Source organism: Pinus tabuliformis, chromosome 3_1 (genome assembly GCF_031772625.1).
Source record: "Pinus tabuliformis cultivar Carrire ecotype Pingquan chromosome 3_1, CPIR1, whole genome shotgun sequence".
Taxonomy (NCBI): Eukaryota; Viridiplantae; Streptophyta; class Pinopsida; order Pinales; family Pinaceae; genus Pinus; species Pinus tabuliformis.
The window spans coordinates 7,110,920-7,137,061 of record NC_142301.1 but is presented as its reverse complement, the minus strand read 5'-3'; the positions used below and the strand labels follow the sequence as shown (position 1 = coordinate 7,137,061).

Genomic DNA, 26,142 nt, shown 5'->3' with positions numbered 1-26,142 from the left:
AACCCCAATTAGTGGGCTAAAACCCCATGGGGTTGTGGCATGGCATTTATAATTGATTTTGGTCATTGAATAGTCAATAATTAATAATTTTTTAAGCTCCTAAAATTCCTCCAACATTCTCTATAGAAGCCCCTCTTAACTCTATAAAACTAAATCTCATATATCCTCCAAAAGTAGTGATCGTGGCATTTTCGCTATAACTTTATTTCTGCGAAGTCTTAGATGCTGAAATTAAAACCCATTTGAGTCGAAATCTTGATGAACGTCATGACCGAATTTAAGATCTTGGTTCGCTATATTTTCGGATATATGATATGTGGAAGTTAGGGTTTTTGCAGGCTCCCGAATTTCATCTCAAAGAGGTGACCTTGGGAAAATCGTCATAACTCTCTCTCTGAGAAGTAGATTGGAATTCTGTAAAAAGTGGCAGATAGTGCACGGACTGTAGTTTTCTGTGTATCAATTTCAGAGCCGAAGGAGGAAACAGTGACACGTGGCATGCCATACAAGTTCGCTCTACTGAACTAGTCCATAATTAGGTCATTGTGAGAGATTGGGCATAACTTTGCCTTGAAGAATCCAAATCGGGTCAGACTTGTGGCATTGGAAAGAAGACTCAGAGGGCTACTACAGGACCGAAGATCACATATTGGGGATCTGAAATCACAGAGATACATCAGATTCAATATCGTGCTCCAAGAAGGAAAGGGAAAAAAACTAGATAAAGTGTTGTCAAGGGTTGCAAAGGACCATACTTTCTGGGGCAGCAAAGAGAAAGGTGCAGCAAAATGATGCAGCAGAGGTAAGCTCCAGGTGAGTATTTTCTATATATGCATGTTCATCTCTTAATTGCATTAGGTTCTTTGTATTCTAATTTGTTGTTTTTGTTTAGCACTGACATATGCTCTGCAGGATGAGGTAAGTTTTGTTATTATCATGTCATGGGTATTTCCTTGAAGAATTTTTGGAGGTATTATATATTCATCAAGAGAAGACTCAATGCACAATCTAATGTTCTGAAGAGTGAGAAAGGGTAGCATGACAAGAGCAGCAATTGAGGTGCAGAACAACATCAAGAAGTTCATCACATTACAGAGTCATTGTAAAAGCATCATTGTAAAAGTTGGACAAGTGTCTATCTGCCAAGAGTTGAAGATGCAATTTCGGGAGGTCGAGGATCATCATTAGGTGGTTGTGTCATAGTTGGGGTTATGGTCTAGTGTGTCTTCTTCTTCTACATCATTCTATATCATTGTAAAGTGGACCATTTTCCTTGGTACGAGAGTCCATTCTTCTTTTATTCTTCTATAGGGTGGTGCTAGGCTGGTGCATGAAGTCACCAACAGGTTCAAGCCTGTGAAAACTTCAGGGTGGTAGGGTGGTGCTAGGCTGGTGCATGAAGTCACCAACAGGTTCAAAACTGTGAAAACTTCAGGGTGGTAGGGTGGTGCTAAGGTGAATTGTAGCTCATTGGGTGTTCGGGCATCCGTTCAGTTGACTATTGAAGAATCTCGGCCGTTGGAGTGTCCATCCAGTGGGAGTTGGAGAAGAATGCTTTTCTAGATTTTAGGAAGTTGGAGCTTTCTTTTCAATTGGAGTTGAAGATTAAAGAATTATTAGAAAAGCGTTCAATTGGTTTTTGTCCCGGAGGGGGTTTCCACCTTAAAAACTGTGTTCATTTGTGTTCCTTTTGTTTACTGCTATCATTGTACAAACACTGATAATAATTTAAGATTAACTAATTCTCTGAAAGATTAATAATAATACTAATTGAAAGGAACACTGATTCACCCCCGCCTCTCAGTGTTTCCAACAACTATAACATTGACACTCCCATTGTCAGCACTTTAACCTTGTTTATTACAAATTGGCGCTAACACTCCCGTTGTCAATGCTTTAAAAATTATCGACTTAAATTGTGATGACATGGAGTGTTAAAAATATGCAACTATGGTAAAATTCCACTCTGGACAACTCATTTGATGGAGATGATGATGGCATTGAATTTTGCTTTTTGAGAGGACCAAAATCAACCTAAAGATCACTCAAATCGGACAAGGGAAAGTGTACTTATGAAGGAAAGCCTGCATATGCACATTTGAACAAGGTCAACCCTAAAGCAAATTGGACACCTATGGAAGCCTATAAATACAAGTGACTGTTGAAGTTTCTAAGTTTACTTAGCTTAGAAACCCTCCATGCACTTTTTCTGATTTATTCCTACCCACTTGTTATTTTTCCTTTAACAAGTTATTTACAAAGTAAATACTGAAAATAAACACCAGTGCATCCTCAACATATTACAGATCAAAAACTAAAAGAAGCAACAACAAATACACCACATGACACCATTATTTTTGGACCAATGTCCTCGGAAAAACCCAATGCGGGAAAACCGGTGCAGTGATCTGAGGGTTTTCTTATTAAGCAATATCAGAGTACAATTTGGGTGCTGAAACTGGCCTACTCAACAGAGAATTTCCTTAGCAGCTATACCTCACAGTTTGAGAGAAATCTCTTGGCTGAAACCTCGGAAAACCCTTTCGGTAGCTCTTCAGCACAAAACTGCTCTGCAACCCCAGCGTTTGCCCAATCTAGACTACGTCAGCCTCTCCTAACCCAGTGTTGGCCCTGCGTCAGCCTTCCTTGGCCTACGTCAGCCCCAGGAGGCCTTGCGTCAGCTCTGGGAGCCTTTGCGTTAGCTACGCTGGCCCCTCTGGTGCTCTGTGCAGTTCTTGGCTGCTTCTGCGTGGCCTCGTGTGAGCCCTTGCTGGCTCTGCGTCACCCTCCTTGGCTGCTGCGCTGCTCTTCCGACACAATCTCTGCCTTCTCTGTTTCTCTGTACTCAATGCCCCTCAACTACTCTCCCGATCACTGATTCTATCTCTCTTAGCAAACCCCGCTCTAGAGAATAGAATCACTGATCATTTGGTGTGCTCTCCAAGTGACCGTCAAGCCTCCTCTTATACTTTTCTCGTTGACATATCAATGGCCGAGATTAAGTCCCTAATCAACGACTAAGATTAGATCTGGCTTGATCCATGTCTTTTGGACTGCTCTAACACAGATTCATATTAATACACATTAATATTTTATTTTCCCTAAGTTTAGACTTAGGTTTAGACTTAGGGACTGCATTAAAAATATTAGTTATTTTAATATCCCCGATCTGTTTAGAATTTGCCCAAACCCTTTCTGGGTATTGGAGATCTCATGTGCCCCAACGTCTCCACCAAATTTCGTGGCTAGAGCACATCCGATGCTACCCCAAATCAACACTCCATCTTAGCGAGGACTGTGCTCTAACAATACTCCTCACTGCGTATTACTCTGATCAACCGGAATCGGTACCTGTGCTGATGCTAGGCCTTCCTAACCAACATCCTCTGCACTGTTGCCTCCTATACTGCTGCCCATGGTTTTGCCACTGCCACTGTTGCATTTGTACGACAACTCCCTCTGCATCCGTGCTGCTGCGGGTCCTTTCTCCCGGCACTGCATCCGCACTGCACTTTCTCTCATCAAGCTGTATCGTGCTGCCCACTGCTGCACTGCAACTTAGTTACTGAGAAGTAAGTAACTGATCTCCCAACTGACCTTCCTGTTAGGCTAGAGACACCCACTGATGCTGAAGCTTCCTCTGCCGCTGACAAGTGCTCCCTCTCTGACCTCTACGCTGCTGCAACAACTCCCTGCATCTCGCATTGTTGCACACCTCTTTGTGCCATCCTGCACTGGTGCAACACTCCCATGCCTCTCGCACTGCTGCAACTTGCTAGCTTTGTGCTGTCTCGGGACTCTTGCACTGTAGCTCTCTCTGCCGCTCCATCCGCATCCGTCTCTACCCACTTAGTTAGTCCTGCTACTCCTCATCGGGGCTCCCGTAGCAAGGTCTAATCCAAGAGGCTGGGTACCTCAAGGATCCTGCCCCTCATCGCCTGTAGTCCACTTGACTACAGCTCGATGTCTCCCCACTTCTTCTCAAGTGGCGCATGTGCACTCATGGCACAGTCATCGTCTATCAAAACTTCCTTCTCTGCCTGTGCTGGCGCTGCCTTAGTCTCGGAAGACTCTCCCTTACTCTTCTTCCTTGGACACTGGGTCGCATAGTGGCCCAGCTCCCCACAGTGGAAGCACTTGATCTTGGAGAGATCTTTCTTCTTCCGCTTCTCCTGCTTTCCCTCAGATGCTAGGGCCGCATCTTCCTCCTCCTGCTTGACTTTGATCCCCTTGCTGCTAGTACCCGTCTTCGACTTCCGTCTGATCTCTTCCTAGCGAAGAGTTGCCCACATCTCGTCCCAAGGTGGGAGAGTCCCTCTGCCCAGGATACTCTGGACAAACACTTCTCAATCTTCTGAGACAACATTCAGGGTTGTCCTCACCATAAGCTCCTGATCCGGTGTCGCTCCTATAGTAGTCAACTAGCCTCGGATCTCATTCAGTCCTCCGAGGAAGGTGTTAATTGATTGAACCTTCTTCATCTGATACGACCTCATCTGGTTCTTGAGCAGCATTCTTCTCTGCACAGAAGTATGTTGGTACAGGTTCTTGAGATTCTCCCACATCTCAACTACCGTTTCCTTCTCGACTATATGTGGTACCACATGATCCTTGACCCCGTCAAGGATAATGCACTTGGCCCTCACCATCGGCTCTTAGTACCTGTCATTTTCATTGGGGTTGACTGGGAAAACTATTACCTTTAAGGTGAAGTTCTTGACACGATTCCTGTCAAGCACTGATAAGATTCTTGCCTTCCAGACTGCGAAGTTCGATGCTCTGTCCAGTCTATCCTGGTCTCTTACCCCGTGTAGTGCCATGATGCTCCTCTACTTCCCTCCTGGAAGTTCTCTGTTCGACTCCTCTGAGTCTCTACTTCCCGTCTGGAAGTTCTCTTCTGGACTCCCTCTGAGTCCTGATTTCCCTCTTGGAAATCCTTCTGCCGCTTGTCGAGATGCCCCCTACTCTGATCGTCTTGTGCAACTGCACTGTTGATCCGGGTTCCTCGGCTAGAAACCCTCGGTAACAACTCCTCTGGCCCTGCTCTATCAGGTATTGTTCTGACTACAGTACCTCACCAACTCCACTCTGCAATATTCCTGCAGCCTTCTAGACCCCAGCAACTGCCTCTCTGTGAACTGCGTCAGCCCCTCTCTGCCTCACGTTGGCTCTGCGTCACCCTAGATGGGTCTGCGTCAACCTTGGGATGCCCTGCGTCAGCCCTTTGGCCCTCTGTGTCAGTAACGCTGGCCTCTCTAAGGCTTTGCGCAGTTCCCGACTTCTTCTGCGTGGCTCTTCGTCACACTTCCTTGGCTTCTGCACTGCTAGAAACAACTTCTGTCACCTCGGGACAACTGTTTTCTGCTGCTATTGCTCCGCTCGGCTGATGTCTTTTAGTCCTCCTATGATCTGCAATCACGCTCTGATACCATGTTGAAGTTTCTAAGTTTACTTAGCTTAGAAACCCTCCATGCACTTTTTCTGATTTATTCCTACCTACTTGTTATTTTTCCTTTAACAAGTTATTTACAAAGTAAATACTGAAAATAAACACCAGTGCATGCTCAACATATTACAGATCAGCAACTAAAAGAAACAAGAACAAACACACCACATGGCACCATTATTTTTGGACCAATGTCCCCAGAAAAACCCAATGCGGGAAAACCAGTGCAGCTATCTGAGGGTTTTCTTCTTAAGCAATATCAGAGTACAATCTGGGTGCCAAAACTGGCCTACCCAACAGAGAATTTCCTTAGCAACTATACCTCACAGTTTGAGAGAAATCTCCTGGCTAAAACCCCGGAAAACCCTTTTGGCAGCTCTTCAGCACAAAATTGCTCTGCAATCCCAGCGTTTGCCCAATCTGGACTGCGTCAGCCTCTCCTAGCCAAGCGCTGGCCCTGCGTCAGCCCTAAGAGGCTCTAGGTCAGCGTTGGGAGCCTCTGCGTCAGCTACGCTGGCCCCTCCGGTGCTCTGCGCAGCTCTTGGCTGCTTCTGCGTGTGCCCTTGCTGGCTCTGCGTCACACTCCTTGGTTGTTGCGCTGCTCTCCCGGCACAATCTCTGCCTTCTCTGTTTCTTTATACTCTATGCCCCTCAACTGCTTTCCTGATCACTAATTCTATGTCTCTTAGCAAACTACGCTCTAGAGAATAGAATCACTGATCATCTGGTGTGCTCTCCAAGTGACCCTCAAGCCTCCTCTTATACTTTTCTCGTTGACATATCAACGGCCGAGATTAAGTCCCTAATCAACGGCTAAGATTAGGTCTGGCTTGATCCATGTCTTTTGGACCACTCTAACACATATTCATATTAATACACATTAATATTTTATTTTCCCTAAGTTTAGACTTAGGGACTCCATTAAAAATATTAATTATTTTAATATCTCCTGATCTGTTTAGAATCTGCCCAAACCCTTTCTGGGTATTGGAGATCTCATGTGCCCCAACCTCTCCACCAAATTTTGTGGCTAGAGCACATCCGATGCTACCCCAAATCAACAGTGACCTCAAGCTCATTTGGATATCACTAAGCATCTTCTCTTTTTCATTGATTGGTTCACACAGGTCTGAGGTTGGGAAGACAAAAGAAGTTCGCAAAGGTCTGAAATTATGGCGTCCAAAGTTTGCATCTGACCTAGGGTTTTGGGTTACAGTCGTTGGATTGCCACAAGGTAGGTTCAGCCACAGTCACAGGCATCACAAGCTTAAGGGAGTGACTGGAAAACTTCAGTCGCACACACAACTCCTCATCCATGCGACTGGGAAGTTTCATTGAGTTTTGACCATTGGCCGCTGTTGACCGCAATTGACCGTAGACAGGAAAATTTGTCTCTGATATATCTTGATGCTAGAATATTATTTCTGAATGTGATTGGGTTATTGGATGATATTGAATTAAGCTCATTTTACTCTCTGCTGAACATTTTATGACAATCTAATAGAAGATTTTTCGAAGGGTTTTCCCCCTAGTGGGGTTTTTCCCTGGTCCTTGACCAAATCTGGGGTCTCTTGTTGATATTTTGATTGTTTCATTTGTCATTGCATATATTGTTCTATCGTCAATTATTGTTGATGAATGGAAAAACTAATTGTATTTGGAAAGATTGCTAATTGAAGTATTGAGTTGGGCTAAAGTAATTGATACAACATAGAACAATTTGAAAAATTAACACGGTCTTCATTCATTGTATTTTCCCACAAATTACAAAAGAATAAAATATAATTTTTGTTTTGAAGTCAGCTCTAATTAAAAGAAGGAAGATCCAAAATTTGAATTTCAAAATTTTGCCTCCAAAAGTCAAGTCGACTCCTCCAAAAAGTCAAGTCGGCCAACATACATGACACACCTATTTGGGATCTTTAGTTCACTATATAAAGGCACTCGACTTCCTCCTCAAGGCATCAATTGTGGATAATCAACATCTACTATTGTTTCTGTTCATATGTGCAAAAATGGGAGTTTTCTGAGGGAAAAATTGAAGGACGAATTTCTGTGGGAGAAGTCCTAGAAGGAAGCTGAAATTTTAGTTTGTCATAGAATAGGCCAAGTTGCAGAGAGGGCCGCAGGTAGGGCCTTGGGCCAAGTTGCAAAGAGGGCCGCAGGCTAGAGGGCCAAAAATATATTTGTTTGACCATGTTTGCCTTGGGTTTGTTTGCTAATCGGTTTGATTGTATTTGACTGGAAAAATCAGATTGTATTTCTTGTTGAATTGAACAATTTCTTTAAGAATAGGGCGTTGGGTTTTTCCCTAATTATGGTTTTCCCAGGGTAATTTTTTTTGTGTTTCATTGTCTCTTCATGATCCTACTATCATTATTGTTTTATTGTTGAGATATTCTGTGTAATTGCTTAATGATGAATGTAAACACAAGAAGGATTAAATTAAGAAATCATTAGGAGTAATTAACATATTAGAAGGTCATGAAGAATCAACAGAATGGTGATCCTACTTGTTCATTGATAGTAGAACGGTGAGCCTATTTGTTCACCAAGTTATTAGGGGAATGTTGAGACATGGTAGCTATTCACTTTTTGAAATTATATTCTCTTTCAAAATTCATTTCAGATGAACCATTTACCATCCATATGGGTGGATTTTCAAGCATATCTTCATTGAAGTTCTATTCAAAGTTTTTAGATTGAAGATTAAATATGATACTAGTTTATGCGCTAGTTCATGTTATCCAATGGTATAATTATTCAAACTTGTGATTAAGGGGGCGGTGGGAATGTCAGATTGTGCGTGCATAGATAATCACAAAGTCCGAGAACACTCTTTTATGAGTTGTTATCCTTATATATTGTTGTGGTATTACCATTATCCAACGATGAGTTGTCAATGAGATCTAGATTTAGAAGCGGGTAAATCCTTGTACTATAAATTGATTTCATGAGATCAATACAAATGTTAAATATGGTTTAAATCCTTTTATGTGAAGTCCTCTTATTATGCTGACTTATGTTCTATTTCTTAAAAATCCTACTAGGATACCTAGAGGAGAGTTGGCCTAAAGTGAAGATGATAGGTTACTTAGGTCACAATGATAACTTCCCTATTAGTTCCCTGAGCTGTACCTTGTAGATTAAAGATTTTATCACCGAGTATAAGGTGGAAGGTAACAGGCCCATTTGTAACTCCCCTACAACTTATTTCCAAACTTGCTTCTTGAACACCCACAAAAATTTTACTGCAAAGGGTAGCTATCTCTTTATTGAAATATTTCTCCAAATGTGCACCCTGCTTATGAAATCTTCTTCACTTGTGGAGTACCATCCCACATTATGTCTTAGACAAGTGGTACGAACAATTATGCGATAGGTTTATGGTAGATGTTTTATACACAAAATTAATGTCTTGTAATATGTGTTAAAGATTATATTTCTTAAATAACATGTGGTAGGATGGTATTATATCCCACTCCTTAGACATGCTTCGAAATCATTGGAAGGTTTTAAATCATTATGAAATGAAAGTTTGATATTGCGTTTTTCCAATCAATTCAGAAGAACTTTCTCTTAAGTATATAGCTAATCAATCTTCTTTAATGACCATGTATTAGTAGTTATATCGTTGTCTAAGAGTCAAGACTACATGCTTTTTATTGCCCCTAAAACTTTATCACTTATATGTCCATGCAAAGAATTTAGCTTGTTTGGTATATTATATGAATTGTTAGGCATTTTGGTGATAAATTTTCAAAGGTGAAAACTACAAAAAGTTTTGACAACTCATGCTTTTGAAATAAAGACATGTTGGACTTATTGCACATTAGGTGTCCTGGATGGAAATGAATTATCTTTTATGTAATTGATAAATATCTTCAACATAAATGAGTAGGTTATTACTTGGTTGCTTTAGGGATTGTACAAGAAAGGGAGTTGTCCGCATTGCCCACAAAAAGGCATTGGTTGATAGGAAAGGCAAGAAAAGAGATTTGCATATCTGAGGCTAGGATCTTTAACCAACGTTGGGACACTGAGTTGAAGTTGGGAGAACATGATTGTCGACATTATACGAATGGTAATTATGCTCTTCTATATTATTTACTTTAGTGACATTTTTTTCCCCAAGTACTTTTGTACTCATAATTCTTTCTTTATGAACTTGGATATTTTTAACAATTTTTGAGACTAATTTATAAAATAAATATGAAATCACACTTTCGTCATGGTAGAAAATTTTCATTAATTGGGGAAACGCTAGTGGTTTGACTTGATTGCTGTGTTAAAGCTCTTATTGAGCATGTTGCAGGTGAGCATAATATATTGGGATTCTTAAAGGCAATAACAAATTAGGTAATGGCATTTTAAATTGGAAATTTAATATTTTCTCTCAATCATATGGTTTTATAATTCAGTTACTACAAGTAATCTTTGTAAATTTCTTAACCAATTTTTTTTCTTATTTACATTATTATTTTGAGTTAGTAAATTTATGAAAAAATTAATCACAAATATGTTTGCATTTTCATGATTTACAAAGGATATTTTGGGAAAAAAAAATTCTATTAAGTAGAGAATATTTTGTAGCCTATAAACATATCCAAAATTAATAATTTGACTTTTATGAATGAATTTTTTACTTTCCTCATCTTCATAGGCAGAAATTTTGATTTGGAGCTATTATTTTCCCTATTTTGCAGCTTGTTATCTCAGTAGCATTCTATTGAATATTCTATAATATCCCCCACAAGACAATCTAATGTTTACTGGCATTTCTACTCACTGTTAGATTCATTTAACTTTTGCTATTATACTAGTATTCTCTAGGTAATTTCTATTATCTATAAGCTTTTTTTCAATCTACTAGTTTATAAATGTATACAACCAAAACAATATATATATATATATATATATATATATATATATATATATATTTTCTACTCTTAAAACTGATTATTGAGACATTCACAAAAATTTCATTCTATTATAAGATCGAGTTGAAATGATCAATAAGACATTCACAAAACTTCATTCTTCTTTAAGACCAAGTATTGATGAGTTTGAAGTCTATTTTTTGTGTTGTACATGCTTATTCAATTTCACATTATATATGTTTTGTGCTATGCGTATTTATTTTAAGCAAGTTTATTTCATTTCACATAATATTTTTTCAAAGAAGAAAAATTGCAATATTTATTCTAGAGAGAATGGAAAATCACATTTTTCAGAGAATGGAAAATCACATTTTTCAGGTGCCCGGTTAAAAAAATAGTGTCTGACCAACATATCAATATTCAGTGACTAAAAAATATTTGTCTCCAGACTCAAACTGCCAACATATAGGAAAACATAACATATCCCCCTAATCTTCTAGAATTTTACTATAATGTATCCATGCTAGAATGTATCCTTGATCTTACAACCATCCATTATCAAAAAGTAGTATAAACAGTTCTTTATTGCCTCTATTCTATCACGTAGCCAAGACTAAAACAAGGAGAAAACAAGAATAATAGACAATGATATATCCCATTCAAGAGATTTGTCCGAATATAACATCCCCGCCTCGACTTGTTGTCCATTTGTTGTAGCTGCTACAATACCCCTCCAAAATTTTTCTCATGCTTTGATTTTGGACACTCCCTTTGGTCTTGAGAACTATCGTTTTAATTTATTAAGCCCAACCTTGGTCTTATTTTTCCAATTATCAGGTTTTCTTCTTGAAGTCCTAAGTGTCGCAACCTCTCACTCTTTCATGCCTAGCTTGTGATATCATAACTATGCATTCGTTTAAACAACTACTGGTCACTTCATGATGATAGTCACTCCTTGTCGACAATAGTTGTCCAACTTCTTAAGATAGACAATGCACATTTTGTGAAGATAGGCTTATGCATGTCTTGATGACATTGATTGCATGCCTTGATCTGAGGGATTGTGCAATCCCTTGTGACAGTTAATTTGTGCAACTCCTTGTCAGAGTGAACTGCGCAACCCCTTGTGATAGGAAACTGCGCAATCAGTTGTGGAATCAAATTGCACATTCCCTTGAGGCAATGAAATGCTAATTTTTGGCAGCTTAGGGACAAATTCCCTCCATTAGACAACCTTCGTCATTAAGAAAGACCCCTCCTAGCCCTTTGAATAATTTATTGTGGTAAAGGATAAAAATATTTTTAATATGGAAACCCACATGTGCACAAAAGGACAGGTCGACTCAAAAGGAAATTGGACACCTTTGGATGGCTATAAATACAAGTCAAGTGACCCTCATTTGTAGATCATCAATCATTTTTTTTTCTTTGGTTTGGCTCATGTTGACCACTACGTGTCAACTTCCCATAGCAGTACACCCCATTTTCTTCGCAAAAGGGATAATGCTTGATTGACGTGTCCATGCCATTCGACAATCATCGTCGACTTGATCAATTTATGTTGTAAACCTAGTCTGCATGTGTGAATTGTAAATAATCTTAGCAAAGTTGAGTCATGTATGTAAATTGCCTAGGTGGACCTAATTTTCTAGTGATAATCTACGTTCCGGAAGGTTTTTTGTCTCACCGATCCATGATCGGTAGAGTTTTCCTTCAGCTTAACCCCAAATCCAGAATGAATTTTGTCATTAGAATCTTAGAGGAATCTTAGTGTGTTGATCTGCTAGATTATATTTGGTCGCAGAACTGGGTGGTCTATGAGGGTCTATGTCAAATGGGTTTTCCCCTTTGAGATGTAAAATTGTAAAAGTCATGATGTAAAGTGTCTTGAGGGTTAGAAAATGTTTTAATCCCCTCATAAGTCCTAAGTCCTAGGTGATTTTTCCAAAGGCTAAGTTCGAGGATCCAAAAACAAAAAATTAATTAATTAAAAAATAGATAAAAATAATAATAAAATAATAATAAAATTTAAAAAATAATTAAAAAAAAAAAAAATAATAATAATAATAATAATAAGTCAAATTTTTGAGTAAATAAATGCAGAATTTTAATTTTTTAATATATTAAAATGCATTTAAAAATTCGACGGACGAGATTAAAAAAAATCTTGATCTTCATCAATGGTCGAGATTAGTTTGACATGGATCACTCGAACTAGCTGTTGGGAATTTTTCCTTTAAATACGGTGCTAGGGGTCATTTGAGATCAAGATTGGATCTTAGAGTTTGGTGCTAAAGAAAGCTCTCTTGTAGTCATTTTTTGTGCAATAAAGAAAGACTTTGGGGTTAAAAATCTTGCTGGTGTTACTCTTCTGAGAATGCTGTAAGATGATTTATTTTTCTGCATAATTTTATTTTCAGTCATCGATAATAGCTTGATGAAGATTGATTCAGGCACAGGTATCTTGTCTGATCTCTGGGGTTTGAATGATAGTTTAGATTCTGAAATATAATGGCAGGTATCTCCATTTGATCTGGATTTCACTATCATTTTTTCCCTCTATGTTAATGGTTGATTTTAAGCTGTGCAGGAAATCTTAGTTTTGAGTTTACCGGGCGTTAGGGGAAGTTCTCGGCTGAACCAGCCAACTCCCGGATTGTGTTTTCTGAAAGAGCCCAGCCAGTTCTTGATCCCGGGCTTATCATTTGAAATTTTTTATGAATGCATGCAGGGTTTTCTGAAGTGTCTCACATTAAAATTAAATTCTGATAATATAACTGTGGATTTTTGACAAATCTGGCTGCTAAATAGCCTTAGATCTGTAAATACTATAATTTTGTAGCTGGTTTGTTGGATTTTATTTTTAATCCTTGCATATATTTTCTGGGTTTTTGTTTTCCCATTGCAGGTCTGAGAAGAAATTTTGTGTGTGAGAAGCCAGATTTGGCCCCAGAAAATAGCCTTTGCAGGTGCATCGTTTTTGCAATCCAGGGTTTTAAATTTTTATCTGGAGAAAAGTCTGCAGGGCTGCAGGGATTTCATAAATAAATCGGAGACAATTTAATCTGGAGAATTTGGAGGGTTTTTTGGTCCTTATTTCTACTGCTGCCTGGAGTCTTCAATTTTCGGAGAAATTTCGAAATTTTTTAAAGGGTTTTCACTGTCCAAACCCTCATGCAGCTGCACATTTTTTTTTTCATTTCTCTACACTGTCTCCTCATTTCCTGCATACGAAACCCAACCAACCCTCATACTCTGCGTACTGGCCAGCCCATCCCACGTTGCTACCACAAACTTTATCTGTTTCATTTTTTCATTGCTCTCACCCTGTACGGCAAGCAAAACAATAAAGACTCTGTCCTTCACATTGCCCACGCAGCTTCTTCTCTGCGTGTTAACTCCTACGCAGCTCTTATGCGCTTCCTCAAACCGCTATCCTCCAAGCCTTCACACTGTCCGCTTGTCTTCCATCCCTGTTCGCGTATTCTCTCCCAATCCTACTTCCCCTGCATTCTGCCATTTCTCACGCAGTCTCTCTTTCCCAATTCGCTGCATTTCTCCCTGAATCCGTGCTGCCAGATCCAAGCCATCGCTGCTTGCTCCTGCATGTTACTTTTCCACTTCTCCATCCGCTGTCCAACCTGCAATCGCAAAACCTGCCACACGCGTTCCTTCCCGTTGACCCTGCGTTCACCTATACATCAAACAACATCAAATAAAATATTCCAAACGCTTTTTGATTTGGTCTCATTTTATGTCTATACGCATTAAGTTATATATCAGGCAATTTTTTCTTTATTAGATAGTTCTTTTATACATATGTATATATTTGTTTGGGGTTTTGTAAGTTAGATTTTTTTTAAATTTAGTTTTGTATGTTATTATAGTTTAGGGTGTAGGTAATTTAGCTTGTATACATTTCGATTTTACTATATTCATCACATTTGAAACTAATAAATCATAAAAATATAAAAAACATTAAAAAAAATTTAATCTTTGGTTTTTAATTATTTAGTTTAGGTTTAGTCAGTTTTTTTTTTATTCATTTAGTTTAGGTTTAGTTATATATATATATATATATATATTTTTCATGAGTTTTTAAAAAAAAATTGTTTTCATTTAAAAATATAAAAATTCAAAAAAATCATAAAAGACAAAAGAAAAAGGAGGTTCCTTTTAGGTTTTAGTATAAATTAGATTTAATTTTTGTTTTAGTTTAATTTTTTCTATCTTAGTTTTGGTTTTATTTTAAAATAATATAAAAAAATCATAAAAAATAAAAAAAATTCATAAAATCTTAAAAAGTTCCTTTTTATTTTTAATAGATTAGATTTTGATTTAATTTAGTTTAGATTTAATTTTGTTTAAATTAAATTAATTAAAAAAAAAATTCATATAATGTTTTAAATTTTAGATTTTAATGGGTCATATTTTGCTTTTAGGATTTAATTATAATTTTAAATTTCATTTATTTTAGTTTAGTTTTAATAATTTTATGTTTCATTTACTTTAATTTTTGCTTAGTTTAGTTTTGCTTAGAATTTTATAAAAAATATATATAAAAATTAAAAAAAATAATAATAAATAAATAAATTGAAAAGCTTAGCAAAAAATTGAAAAATCATTTTGGTGTCTTTTTTGGGGTGTTTTTCTATAGCTAAATGCACTTAAGTGTTCATCTGAAGTCAGCTATATGAATGTGATATCTAGTTAGCATTTGAAATTACGTGGTTGTTTAAAGTATTTATCTTTCGAAATTTTAATTGTTGGAGTATCATTAAGCCATTGAGTATTTATTACATTTGGTAAAAGTTAATCTTTGATTGAGTTTTTTGATGGTAAACAGTGGTTAGTGAGTTCATATTTCTGCCACATTTGACAAATAATCGTTTCATCATTCATTTCATTAAGGCACTGGTCTATTAACTCAATAAAATCAGTTAAGTGCTTGTTTCCCCTCGTGTCTCCCAACCCAACTGGTCCCCAGTTGGTCATCCATTATCCCATAGGGTCTACCCCCCTTAGCCGCGGGAGACAGGCTTAAACGGAGAGATCGGGGATTAGCGTGACAGCCCCCGATCTGAGCGTTGTCGTGACAATCTGTGCGACAACAACGCACACAGGCCTGAAGTTGATTCATAGAAGTTGGTTTACATAGGTCTGAAATTGTAGGGTCTGAAGCTCGCATGTGTGATTAGGGTTTCTGGTAGGCATGCTATAGGGTTTTTTCAGTCGCAACTGCAGGCATGCAAGCTCATGCGTGTGGTTGGAGGGTTTTGACTGCACACACGTACCCTCTCTCTGTGCTGCTAAAAACTATGGTTTGATTTTTACAGTTGACCGCAAAGTTCAACAGTTGATAACAAAGTTCGATAGTTGACCGCAAATATCGACAGTTGACTGCAGGCTTCTGAATCAAGGTTTTGATTATTAGCATTGTTGGGTTCATCCCTTGGATGTTGTTTAGTTGATTTTGCTAGATAGTTTTGTGGATGGAGATATGGATTATTGTACTCTCTTTGCCGAAACATTCAATGACAATTTAATAAGAAGAAGAATTTGAAAGGGTTTTCCCCCTTGTGGGGTTTTGCCCTGGTCTCCAACCAATCTCGGTGTCTTTATGCGTGAATGTTTTTCTTCTATTGTTCCTTTATGTTTTGCTGCATTGATGATGATATTGTTCTTTCTATATAATTGCATATGTTGTTAAACTGAATAATGTTATGGTGTTGTGGGGTGAATTCAGTATGTAAATGATGAAATGCAATTATCTAAAGCAAAGAACAATCAAGCCCTAAGAAAAATTAACATGGTATTAGAGTTAGGCTGAAGAAAAGTCATTGAAGATCACTCCTATCAAGACACCATTGATGGGAGCAAGAGAAGATGGAGGAGACCTAAAAGAATGCTAGGGTTTGAAGGAAACCCTAGGCAATTTGGTTATTATGATTTGATGGATATCATGAGGTTAGGGTTTGGAAGAAACACTAGGATAAGATAATGACTTGAGCTTTTGCAGTTTTGAACCCTAACATGATCAGTGAGAAGTTGTTCTAGCACTTGTGTCAGATTTAGTGTAACCCTAGATGGGCTAGTCTCAATTAGGCCTTGTTGTTGATGAAGACAATTGGAAATATTGAAGGTAACATTGTTACATGGGTAATGGATGGTAATGACTCTTGAAGGTTGGTTCAAGAGGGAGATGATCACCTCTCATTAAAGATAAGTACCTTTTTAGAATGATGTTATTTCTTTGTGATACTATTCTTGTTTTAACTTATTGTTTTGATTATTGCTTCTTGCATATTTGAGTATGTGAATACTTCTAACCTCTAAGATGAAATGTGATAAGCATATCCTTCTTGAGGATCATCTAAGGTGCAGGAAAAAAAAGCTAGTAGGAGGAGAAGAGTTGGTACTGGAAAAGGAAAGAAGCACTTGAATAAAGTTTTTGAAAGTTTTCAAAGTAGCATCCGAAAATTACAATGGCAATAACATTGGTTAGCTTCGATTCCATGCAACATTCCCAAGAGCTGAAAACATGTGAAATCAATAATCTATGAAAAAATTGTCACTAATAAAAAGCGGGGAAAAAAGATCAAGGGTTGAACTTTTACTAATTTCCTACTCTTTAAATAATCAATTTGTTTTATGCATATTAAATGAATTCATTTAAATTTTATTCTTCTTTAACCATAATCACAATTCATATTATCCAATAAACTTTCACATATTAAAAAATGAAGCAAGATAATAAAAATCACCCTTATTAAAAGAAAATTTTGAAACATCCTAAAGAAAGTGAGCATAATTTGAATTATAAAATAACCTTCTTTATGTCATTAAGTCATGTTTTCAATGTTATTAAAGATTTGATCTTTATAAACATGACTTATCATAAGAACTTAGCTATTTTTGGTCTAAAAGTAAGGAAGAGAAAAGATATAATACTTAAGCTTCCTTCATATGATTATTTTAATATAAATTTAGTTAATTCTTTTTTGCACGTGGAAAATATTCACCATAAAGAAACAATATTATTTTGAAATGTAGAGTTTGGTGGATTGCTTCAAGTCAAAACATGGCACGTAGATCACCAATTGAATCAAGGGCAGATATATATATATATATTTTAGAAATTAAACAATGTGCATGCTACGTGAAAAGAAAAGAAAAGGGACCTAATATAAAAAAGAAAAGAAACGTGGGGAGTTTGACAATTAAACGAGAATACATACATAGTGTAAATATAAAACATGAAGCTTAAAACCAAACAAAAGTAAGAAGCAAATAGAAAATATATGGGAATGACACATGTTTGGCACGATATTATCACATGGAATGAGTATTGCATGATATAAGGCCATTAGATAAACGAACACACCAAAACAATGTGTTTTAAAATTGGTTTAAGTCGAAATACTTTTCAGCGATTTTCCGACCACCATTTTTCAAGGGTTACGATTGTGGCTGTGACAAATACTCTCCAAAATTTTGCTTATATATGAATTTTGGAGCCTACTTATGATCTCACAATCTGTCACCTCAATTTGTTCATGACACTTCATGATTGGTTGATGTATTTATGAGTGTATATGCCTTTTTCTAAGATTCTAACTGTTAAACTCACTTGCCTACACATGCTTAGCCTTTTGATGCTTTTTCAAGTGCACCCTCTTCTCGCAAGGCAGTCAATGTTTACCCTTGAAGACAGTGACTGCGCAATCTCTGAGATTAGTGCCTATGCAGTCCCGAGATACAGTCACTGCACAATGCCTAGTGACAGTAACTGTGCAACTCCTGCTGACAGTCACTGTGCAACCTTAGATGATAGTGACTGCGCAGTTCATAAAGATAGTGATTTCGCAATTCTTGTTAACCATCAATGCGCAATCTTAGTTATAGTGAGCATGCAATCTTGTGAGAGTCATTTTCTTGCTCGTAGTTGCAATTGTATTATCATTCCAGTGAGTCTCCTCAACTGTCACTTTAGCACGCATTTGCTTTCATAAGTGTCACTTTCATTTTCGCCACAGTTGTTTTTACTTGCTTTCACTTTCACAAGTGTTTCTTTTGCTTTTTCTTCGCTTTGGCATTTGTCGCTTCCACTTTCTCTAGCTTTTGCAAGTCTTGTTTTCACTTTTTTCTTACTGTTGCAAGTGTCACTTTTAACTAATTGCACTCTTGCATGTGTCGCACTTTGGTGCATCACTAGAGGCATCCCTAGTGCACTCTTCTGTATTAGCTAATCACATATATCATAAGAATATGCGCTAGACACTCTCCCACAACTTAGCGCACTTTCTGGTCACAATCGACACTCTTGTCATAACTTGTATTCTAAGTGTCGCAAAGTGACGTTTCAATTGTCACACTTAGAAATAAGTATCACTTTGTTGTCGTTTAAAGGTAGACATGTGGATTTTGAGTTTTGTGGTGTGTGTTGATGTTATCTGAGTGTGAGATCATCATTTCAGGGCTTGTTTGTTCTCTCTTGTCTCACTGATCCCACACTTAACCATTTTTGAGCTTTCATTGTCTTTGCAACTTGCTTAATCTTCAACCAATCTTTCTGCCCCTTGAAATTGCGCATTGTGCAATATTATCTCACACTAAAGCACCCTTGCCTCTTGGAACTATGCATTGCGTAGTCACCGCCTTCAAGGACTGTGCATTGCGCAATAATAGTGCACAGTCTCTGCCTACTGCCCCTCAAAGTTGTGCAATTCCCTCTCCTAGTCAACCTTCCACTGTGCACTGCACGGTTTCAATCAATAGTCAGGCCTCTTTATCTCCCTAACTTGCGCAACTACGCAATCACTTGGCTCAGTCTTCCTTGGACTGCACATTTCACAATCATAGTGAGCAAGCCTACTTCATTGCATCACTATCTCCCTCAACTGCTTAATTTTGTGTTCTAGTCCCTCAACCACTGCGCATTGTGCAATCACAGTGAGCAAGTCTTCCTCACTGTCTCACTGAGTTGCTCAACTACGCATTCCTTTGTCTCTTGCCTTCCAGAATTGCGGAATCACAGTGAGCAAGCCTTCTCCCTTGCCTCATTGATTCCTTCAACTGCGCAGTTCTGCTTCCACGTCCCTCAATTACTGCGCATTGCGTAGTGATAGTGACTAGACCTCCATCACTACCTTCTGGAAATGCACACCGTGTAATACCTGAGCCTCCTCCTCAGTCCTGCACTTAACGTTGAGTTCAATTAGTGAATTGTATGAAGAAGTTAGACTAGGAGACTTTCGGGCTGCTGTCATCTTGTCATGAGTGAATTTCATCTGCAGGTACTATATATTGACATGACAGGATGATGCTCGAGGAGGATGCCAAGGAGGTCATGTAAGAACACACTTGTGATGCTGAAGAGACAAAGAGACTGTTAAGCAAGAAGATGAAGGGACCCTCGATCATGACAAAAGATTGAAGGTCAAAATCACAAGGAAGACTTCATATCATCCAAGATTAGGGAGGATGAAGATGAAACACGTGCAAGACTTCTCATGAAGACACAAGGGAGGTCATAAAAAAGAGGCTACAAGAGAGCACTTGCGGAGAAGAAGCACCATAATAACCATAATGAAGACATGAAGAAATTCTGGACCATGACAGAATGGTGGCAACTCCTGTTGACTTGTAAGGTTTTGATACTTATCCATATCCTTTGGCGGATGAAGAGGAAGGACAAGCAAAGATCCATCATCAAGATGTCAAAGTCAAAGCAGCAAGGATAGAAGCTTGGCATTGCAACATCTTCATGAAGTTCCATGTTATCATTGCCAAGTCATGGCTTATACAAGAGTCATCACAATGTCATATGTGTCAATGTGTCTTGCCACATCATTCATGGATGTAATGATTAATTTTCCAAAAAATGAGAAAATGTAAATGTGTGGAAACTCAAGGGTTTCACATAGAATATGAAGAGTCACTAGAGAGTTCTAAAGTCATATAGAAGCTCAAAGGTCATGTAAGAGTTCGAAAAGTCATAGTAGAAGCTCAAGAGTCACATGGGAGGTGGAGAGTCACCTCATTTGTTATAAATACAACCTCATAACTCAAGCAAGGGACTTTTAGGACTCAACTTTTCACCTTGGCTTCTCTAGCTTGGCATAGGAGAGAAGATCTTTCTTTAGAGGATCAAGTAGTGACTTAATGTTCCACTATCAGGACTAGTGTGGCAGCGTTGTAATTGTATATCTTGGGACTTTCACTTAATATATGAAGCTCATAGAGCCGACACACTTTCATGCATATGTCGTGAATGATTGTGAGACTATTCTTTCATTATTTATGGTGTATGTTTATGTTAACACATACTAATGAAAATGAACTATTTCGTTGGCTTTGGTATGTATCTTGTTGAATGTGCGTTGTTACTTTCTTTTATGATTGTTGTTGTCTTGTGAACTACTTTGCAGGTTAACTAATGATCTTCTTATGCTCTTGTGTGTCTCTTTTAGGATGGTACTATTACTTTTCTTCTAGAAGCTCACTCTCTCTTTCCTTGCGGTGAAAGTACCATATACACATTGCAATTGTATGCCTCACAATGTCAACTTGCTTGTTTCAAAGATTGTTTGTATAATCTTTAATGTTAATAATTGCAACCAAGGAAGATTTCTAGGAGTAATGACAACCGACAGTATAACTGGTTGGAGCTCCTACTCCAAATGGTGTGAAGTCTAATTGGGACTTCATACTGGGGAGACCCCTTGCTTCACGGATTTCTAGCATATTCAACAGGGGTTTAATTTCACATTATAGATTCAGATTTCCACGGAATTAAGATCCATTTTTTTCCATCCATAAGCAAACTCTACCCGTGGGTCAGCGCACGAATCCCTTGACTCTCGCCATCATTATATGCATAATCAACAGAGTTGCCATAACTTTTCCCTGCAAATCAGGATGCATTACGAAATTAATAACTTATGATATTAACATAAAAACTCAATAATGAACACCCTGAATCACAAGAAATCTAGGAGGCTATTCAAACCTAATATGTGGTATGTGCTGCCACTGTTGAGAATATGCCAAGATGTAATTAGTACTTGCGCTCTTAATTTTCACAGTATACGTGTCATGAATTATAACTTCCTCTTTTATATTTAGAATTTCCTCTGTTCCAGGCGTGAACATTAACATAACATATTAAGGAAAATTGTCATTCTTGCGTTAATTACGTGGAGATTTTCTGCCGAAGTTTATGATTGCGTTGATATTGCCAGGAGAGTCTCTTTACCAAATAACCAAGGATAAATTGAGACCAAATCTTGTATTTGCTTTGGTTTGGAACATTCTTAAAAGATTTTGGTTAGTTTTTACACAGGTCATACCTAAGCGGAAGAAAAGAAAAACCGCGGGTTTTAGCTCGTGTTCAGTCTCGCTTAGGCAATGCAATGAAAAATTAATCCTATTTTTGTTATATTGTTTTTGATTGTGGTCAACAAATAAAAATATGATAACATATTTTGTTGTGCAGGTATTTTTTGGTGATCACGATGTCTCCAAAGGCTCTTAGTTGTGCAAGAAAATGCTCCACTGTAGTAACGAAATGAAAGGAAGGGAACACTGACAAGAATATGGAGCCTTTTAAACAAACAACAAAATCAATCTGCAAAGGGCTCAAAGTGGTTCAACAATTGTGATCCATGGGGATTCGGTCTGCTTGACCTTCCTGGTTGTAGGACTCTAATTCTCTTTTTGGGAAGAAAATTATGGAACAAATTCAAATGCTATTGCCACGGTATCAATAAAAAATTACTATTGTGAATGATGGAGAGGGATTCGATCTGTGGTATGTGATTATTGAAGTGCACACCTGTAAGGACGAGAGTATTGTAGAAAGTGAATGCTCTTTAACCGTATTGTGACTGTGGAATATATTTTGAATGACATTGTGAGTTTAACAAGCTTGATTTGATTCAGTTGATTACTTACTTTTCTTTCAGTTGTTCCATAGTCATTGGTATTGATCATATGCTTATATTCTATGATTTGATTCTTGAATACGAAGGAGATAGTAACACTATTGTTGTGTGATTTGATTTTGTAGGAAGACAATTAATTTATTTGCATTTTCTTCTTCTTGTGTCAATTTAATTTCAATTGTTTCAGTGCGATCACGTCTGCCTCTAATAACTTGTGTCTTGAGGTTGATTCTGATATGGGCATTAATTTAGCTTGAATTCCTGTGGTTTGATTATGGGAGTTTAAGTTGTAATTGATGCTATTTTTATTTGAATTAAATTGACACATACGCTCTGGCAATTTCGACAGTGCTTTTATGTTGTACTATTTATTTATTGGTTTTATTCATAAATGAATAGTTCAAATATTACTTGATCTTTTGAAATTTCTACAATTTTTTCTTCTCTTTTATCTTGGTCGGGAAACAATGATAATGATATATACTTGTGTTTCATTCTTAATGTTGTGTTATCATAACTGGCATTATTTGATCTATGTTAGTTCGAAAGATCAAAAACTTACTTTTATGTAGTTTCATATCTTTTAATTCATGATTGCATTTATTAAATATATGTTATTTTGCATATATCTTCTTTTTATATTATCTTAGAAAATATATTTACATTTATCACACCAATTACAATATGTTTTGGAATTCGCTTTATGTATTATAGTCTTGTACATTGCTTGTATTATAACACCTTGTTTTAGTTTTTGTAACATGATTTTGGAGTATACAATTATATAGAAAATTGTTAGTTTTAGATATACTGAACAATTTTTTAGGTTTTATATAGTTAGTATAGATTAGGATTAATCCTTTATCTTTTCTCTTCACGAGAGGAAGAGGCATCTAGGCCTTAAAACCTGTTGAGGATGGCCACACCAAACAATTAGGGCTATTTGAAGAGCTCTGGTCTGGGTCATTTCTCCCTTGTTTACTAGGGTGCACAAAATCCGCGTCAACACTTGGAAACCATGCTCCTCTATGAGGAAAAGGACAACCCCCCCCCCACTTCTCTGGTTAGCCTCCTAGGAAGCTCCATCGAAAACACTCCATGGTATTGTTCTATTTGGGTTCTTCGTTCTGATATGACGAGGTTGAGATTTGGCTGAGGGTTGAAGGAAATGAGAGAGAATTGCCATTCCCTTGGTTGTTGTCTTCTTTGGCAAGGTGCGAAAATCGTGAAAAATGCATTTGTTATGGGCTAGCCAAATGCCCCATGTGGCTATCAGGGCAAAGCTTTTATAGTTTCAGTGGCCAGGTTTTGAAACCAAGTCCTCCAACATTTTTCCACGCTCTGTCCCTCCCATATACTTGTTAAAGAGGAATTGAATACAACCCAAATGTGTTTGAGAAGGGAGAGTCTATGAAAAAGTGACTTATAGATTCTTTTGTTGCTATGCATAAGCAACACCACCCAAGTCCTATTTTTGAACGCTTTTACATCACGTCTCACATGAGCGCTTTCCCTGTAAGGAGACACCACATGAAGATCCGAGACTTCCTAGGGCACTTCATTTGCCAGATGATTTTACACCACCATTCCTACTTGATTGGCTAGCCCCCTGCGCTGATGTGGAGATAACCTAGCTTTGGAGTGTACTGCCTCGATGGTGAGAAGGACCAGATTAATTCATCCCTTGATTTGTTAATATTACATTTGAATCTTGCAAATCAAAAAAATATCTCCTCCATTATTCCTGTTGTTAACTAACTAGCCCAAGGAATCTTGTCAACCTCCAGTTTTGTTGCCATAAAGTTGTATGGTGAGCATTTGATATCTGAGTTAATCTCAAAACTCCTCTATCCCTGAGCCAATTTACCATTTGTTCTGAAAGTCTAAATCTATCTCCACTGCCTGCCCAAGGATCAATACCTATTATGATGCACCTCCCATCCTTGAATCTTCACACCAATCTATTGCTAACAATGTCAAAGGAGTTCAGGACCGCTCTCCATACTATAGAAATGTTCCCCCTTGACTTAACTGGAGCACACAACCAATCTTCCAGACATAAGGGAGCTATATATTTACTTGTAACCACCTGATTCCATAGATTGTCATTTCTAATTAATCTCTGTTACACAGTAATTTGTCACCATTTGTCACTGTCCCTGTTACCCCTCTCCCGCACTTTGGAGGACTCATTCCGGGACCTGTGAGAAGTGACATAACTTGAAAACACTTGCATTATGTTCCCCTAAGTATGGACTTCATATGCCCTGAAGACATCTCCTGCAGAATATCCTTAAAAAGTCCCCTTTTTCCATTAGCGCGGATCCACAGTGTATTACTCGCGCCAATGGGGGAAATCCTCCAAAGAGGGCGCGCCAGTTGGCGCTCTGTCTCAGAACTATACCCGCGCCAACCGAGTTTGGGAAAGCTTTTTAACAAACGCACGCGCGAAGGTTTTTTCCTTTCGACTCATGAAGCTTTTTAAGGATAATGCCAATCCTATGGATGTCCTGATTCATCGTATCTCCCTTTCCTCTATCCATAATGGCTTTTTGAGGATAAACCCAATCCCATAGATGGTGTGATTGATCTTATCTCCTCCTCCTCCATCTATAAAAGCTTGTTCTGTTGCATTTGACAAGCTAGTTCGAGCATAGGGAGAATTATACTTTCAGGAGTCTGAGAGATTGCTGTAAGAGTCTTCTTCGCATTCATAACCAAAGAGAGAGAGGCTTGTTCCCAATCCCGACAAGCTTTGCAAGGCATATGTAGCTAATCACCCAGCCAAAGGAGGATTCGACGTCAGAACTATGGTTGTATTCTTCTTTGTTGTTTATCAATAATAGATGACTATCATTATGGTTCCACTCTTGTTGTTCATTGTAATGATGTTCGAGTTATATCTTTTCTGACCGATATATAATTGCATCTATTGGATTTTATGCTTGTATTTGTGTTGTTCTTTGCATGTGCAGGTGTCCATTCACGGAGATCGTGAGGATTGTGACCGGCCGGAGCAAAGGAACGGGAGTGTCGACTCTTCTACAACACTAGCGTTGGAATCTAAGTAGGCTCTCATCATTTACCATTAATTTGTAATTAGGAACCTGCATGTTAGCATTGTTTGATTGTTGCTAGACCCATTCTGGGCTAGTGGGGATCGCCTCTGTTCGCAGAGGGGATTTACCTTGCCCAGAATGGGTCTAGCAACAATCAAACAATGCTAACACGCAGGTTCCTAATTACAAATTAAAGGTAAATGATGAGAGCCTACTTAGATTCCAACGCTAGTGTTGTAGAAGAGCCGACACTCCCGTTCCTTTGCTCCGGCCGGTCACAATCCTCACGATCTCCATGAATGGACACCTGCACATGCAAAGAACGACACAAATACAAGCATAAAATCCAATAGATGCAATTATATATCGGTCAGAAAAGATATAACTCGAACATCATTACAATGAACAACAAGAGTGGAACCATAATGATAGTCATCTATTATTGATAAACAACAAAGAAGAATACAACCATAGTTCTGACGTCGAATCCTCCTTTGGCTGGGTGATCAGCTACATATGCCTTGCAAAGCTTGTCAGGATTGGGAAGAAGCCTCTCTCTCTTTGGTTATGAATGCGAAGAAGACTCTTACAGCAATCTCTCAGACTTCTGAAAGTATAATTCTCCCTATGCTCGAACTAGCTTGTCAAATGCAACAGAACAAGCTTTTATAGATGGAGGAGGAGGACATAAGATCAATCACACCATCTATGGGATTGGGTTTATCCCCAAAAAGCCATTATGGATAGAGGAAAGGGAGATACGATGAATCAGGACATCCATAGGATTGGCATTATCCTTAAAAAGCTTCATG

At 38.0% G+C, this 26,142-nt stretch overlaps 1 protein-coding gene across 7 annotated transcripts in view; it reads left to right on the top strand.

Annotated features, from left to right (window-relative positions):
* The window catches only part of LOC149185503 (PTB domain engulfment adapter), a 268,676-nt gene that overhangs the window by 143,763 nt on the left and 98,771 nt on the right, over positions 1-26,142 (top strand). For 2 of the 7 annotated variants that reach the window (XM_089410705.1, XM_089410702.1), the window contains exons 3-4: positions 9,348-9,530; positions 9,741-9,761. In XM_089410705.1, coding sequence (XP_089266831.1) covers positions 9,348-9,530; positions 9,741-9,761 — 204 coding nt within the window. Of the gene's footprint in view, positions 1-9,347; positions 9,531-9,740; positions 9,806-13,234; positions 13,296-21,823; positions 22,118-26,142 lie in introns of those variants that run through there. The other 5 variants (XM_089410703.1, XM_089410707.1, XM_089410706.1 and 2 more) reach the window with 5 other exon arrangements.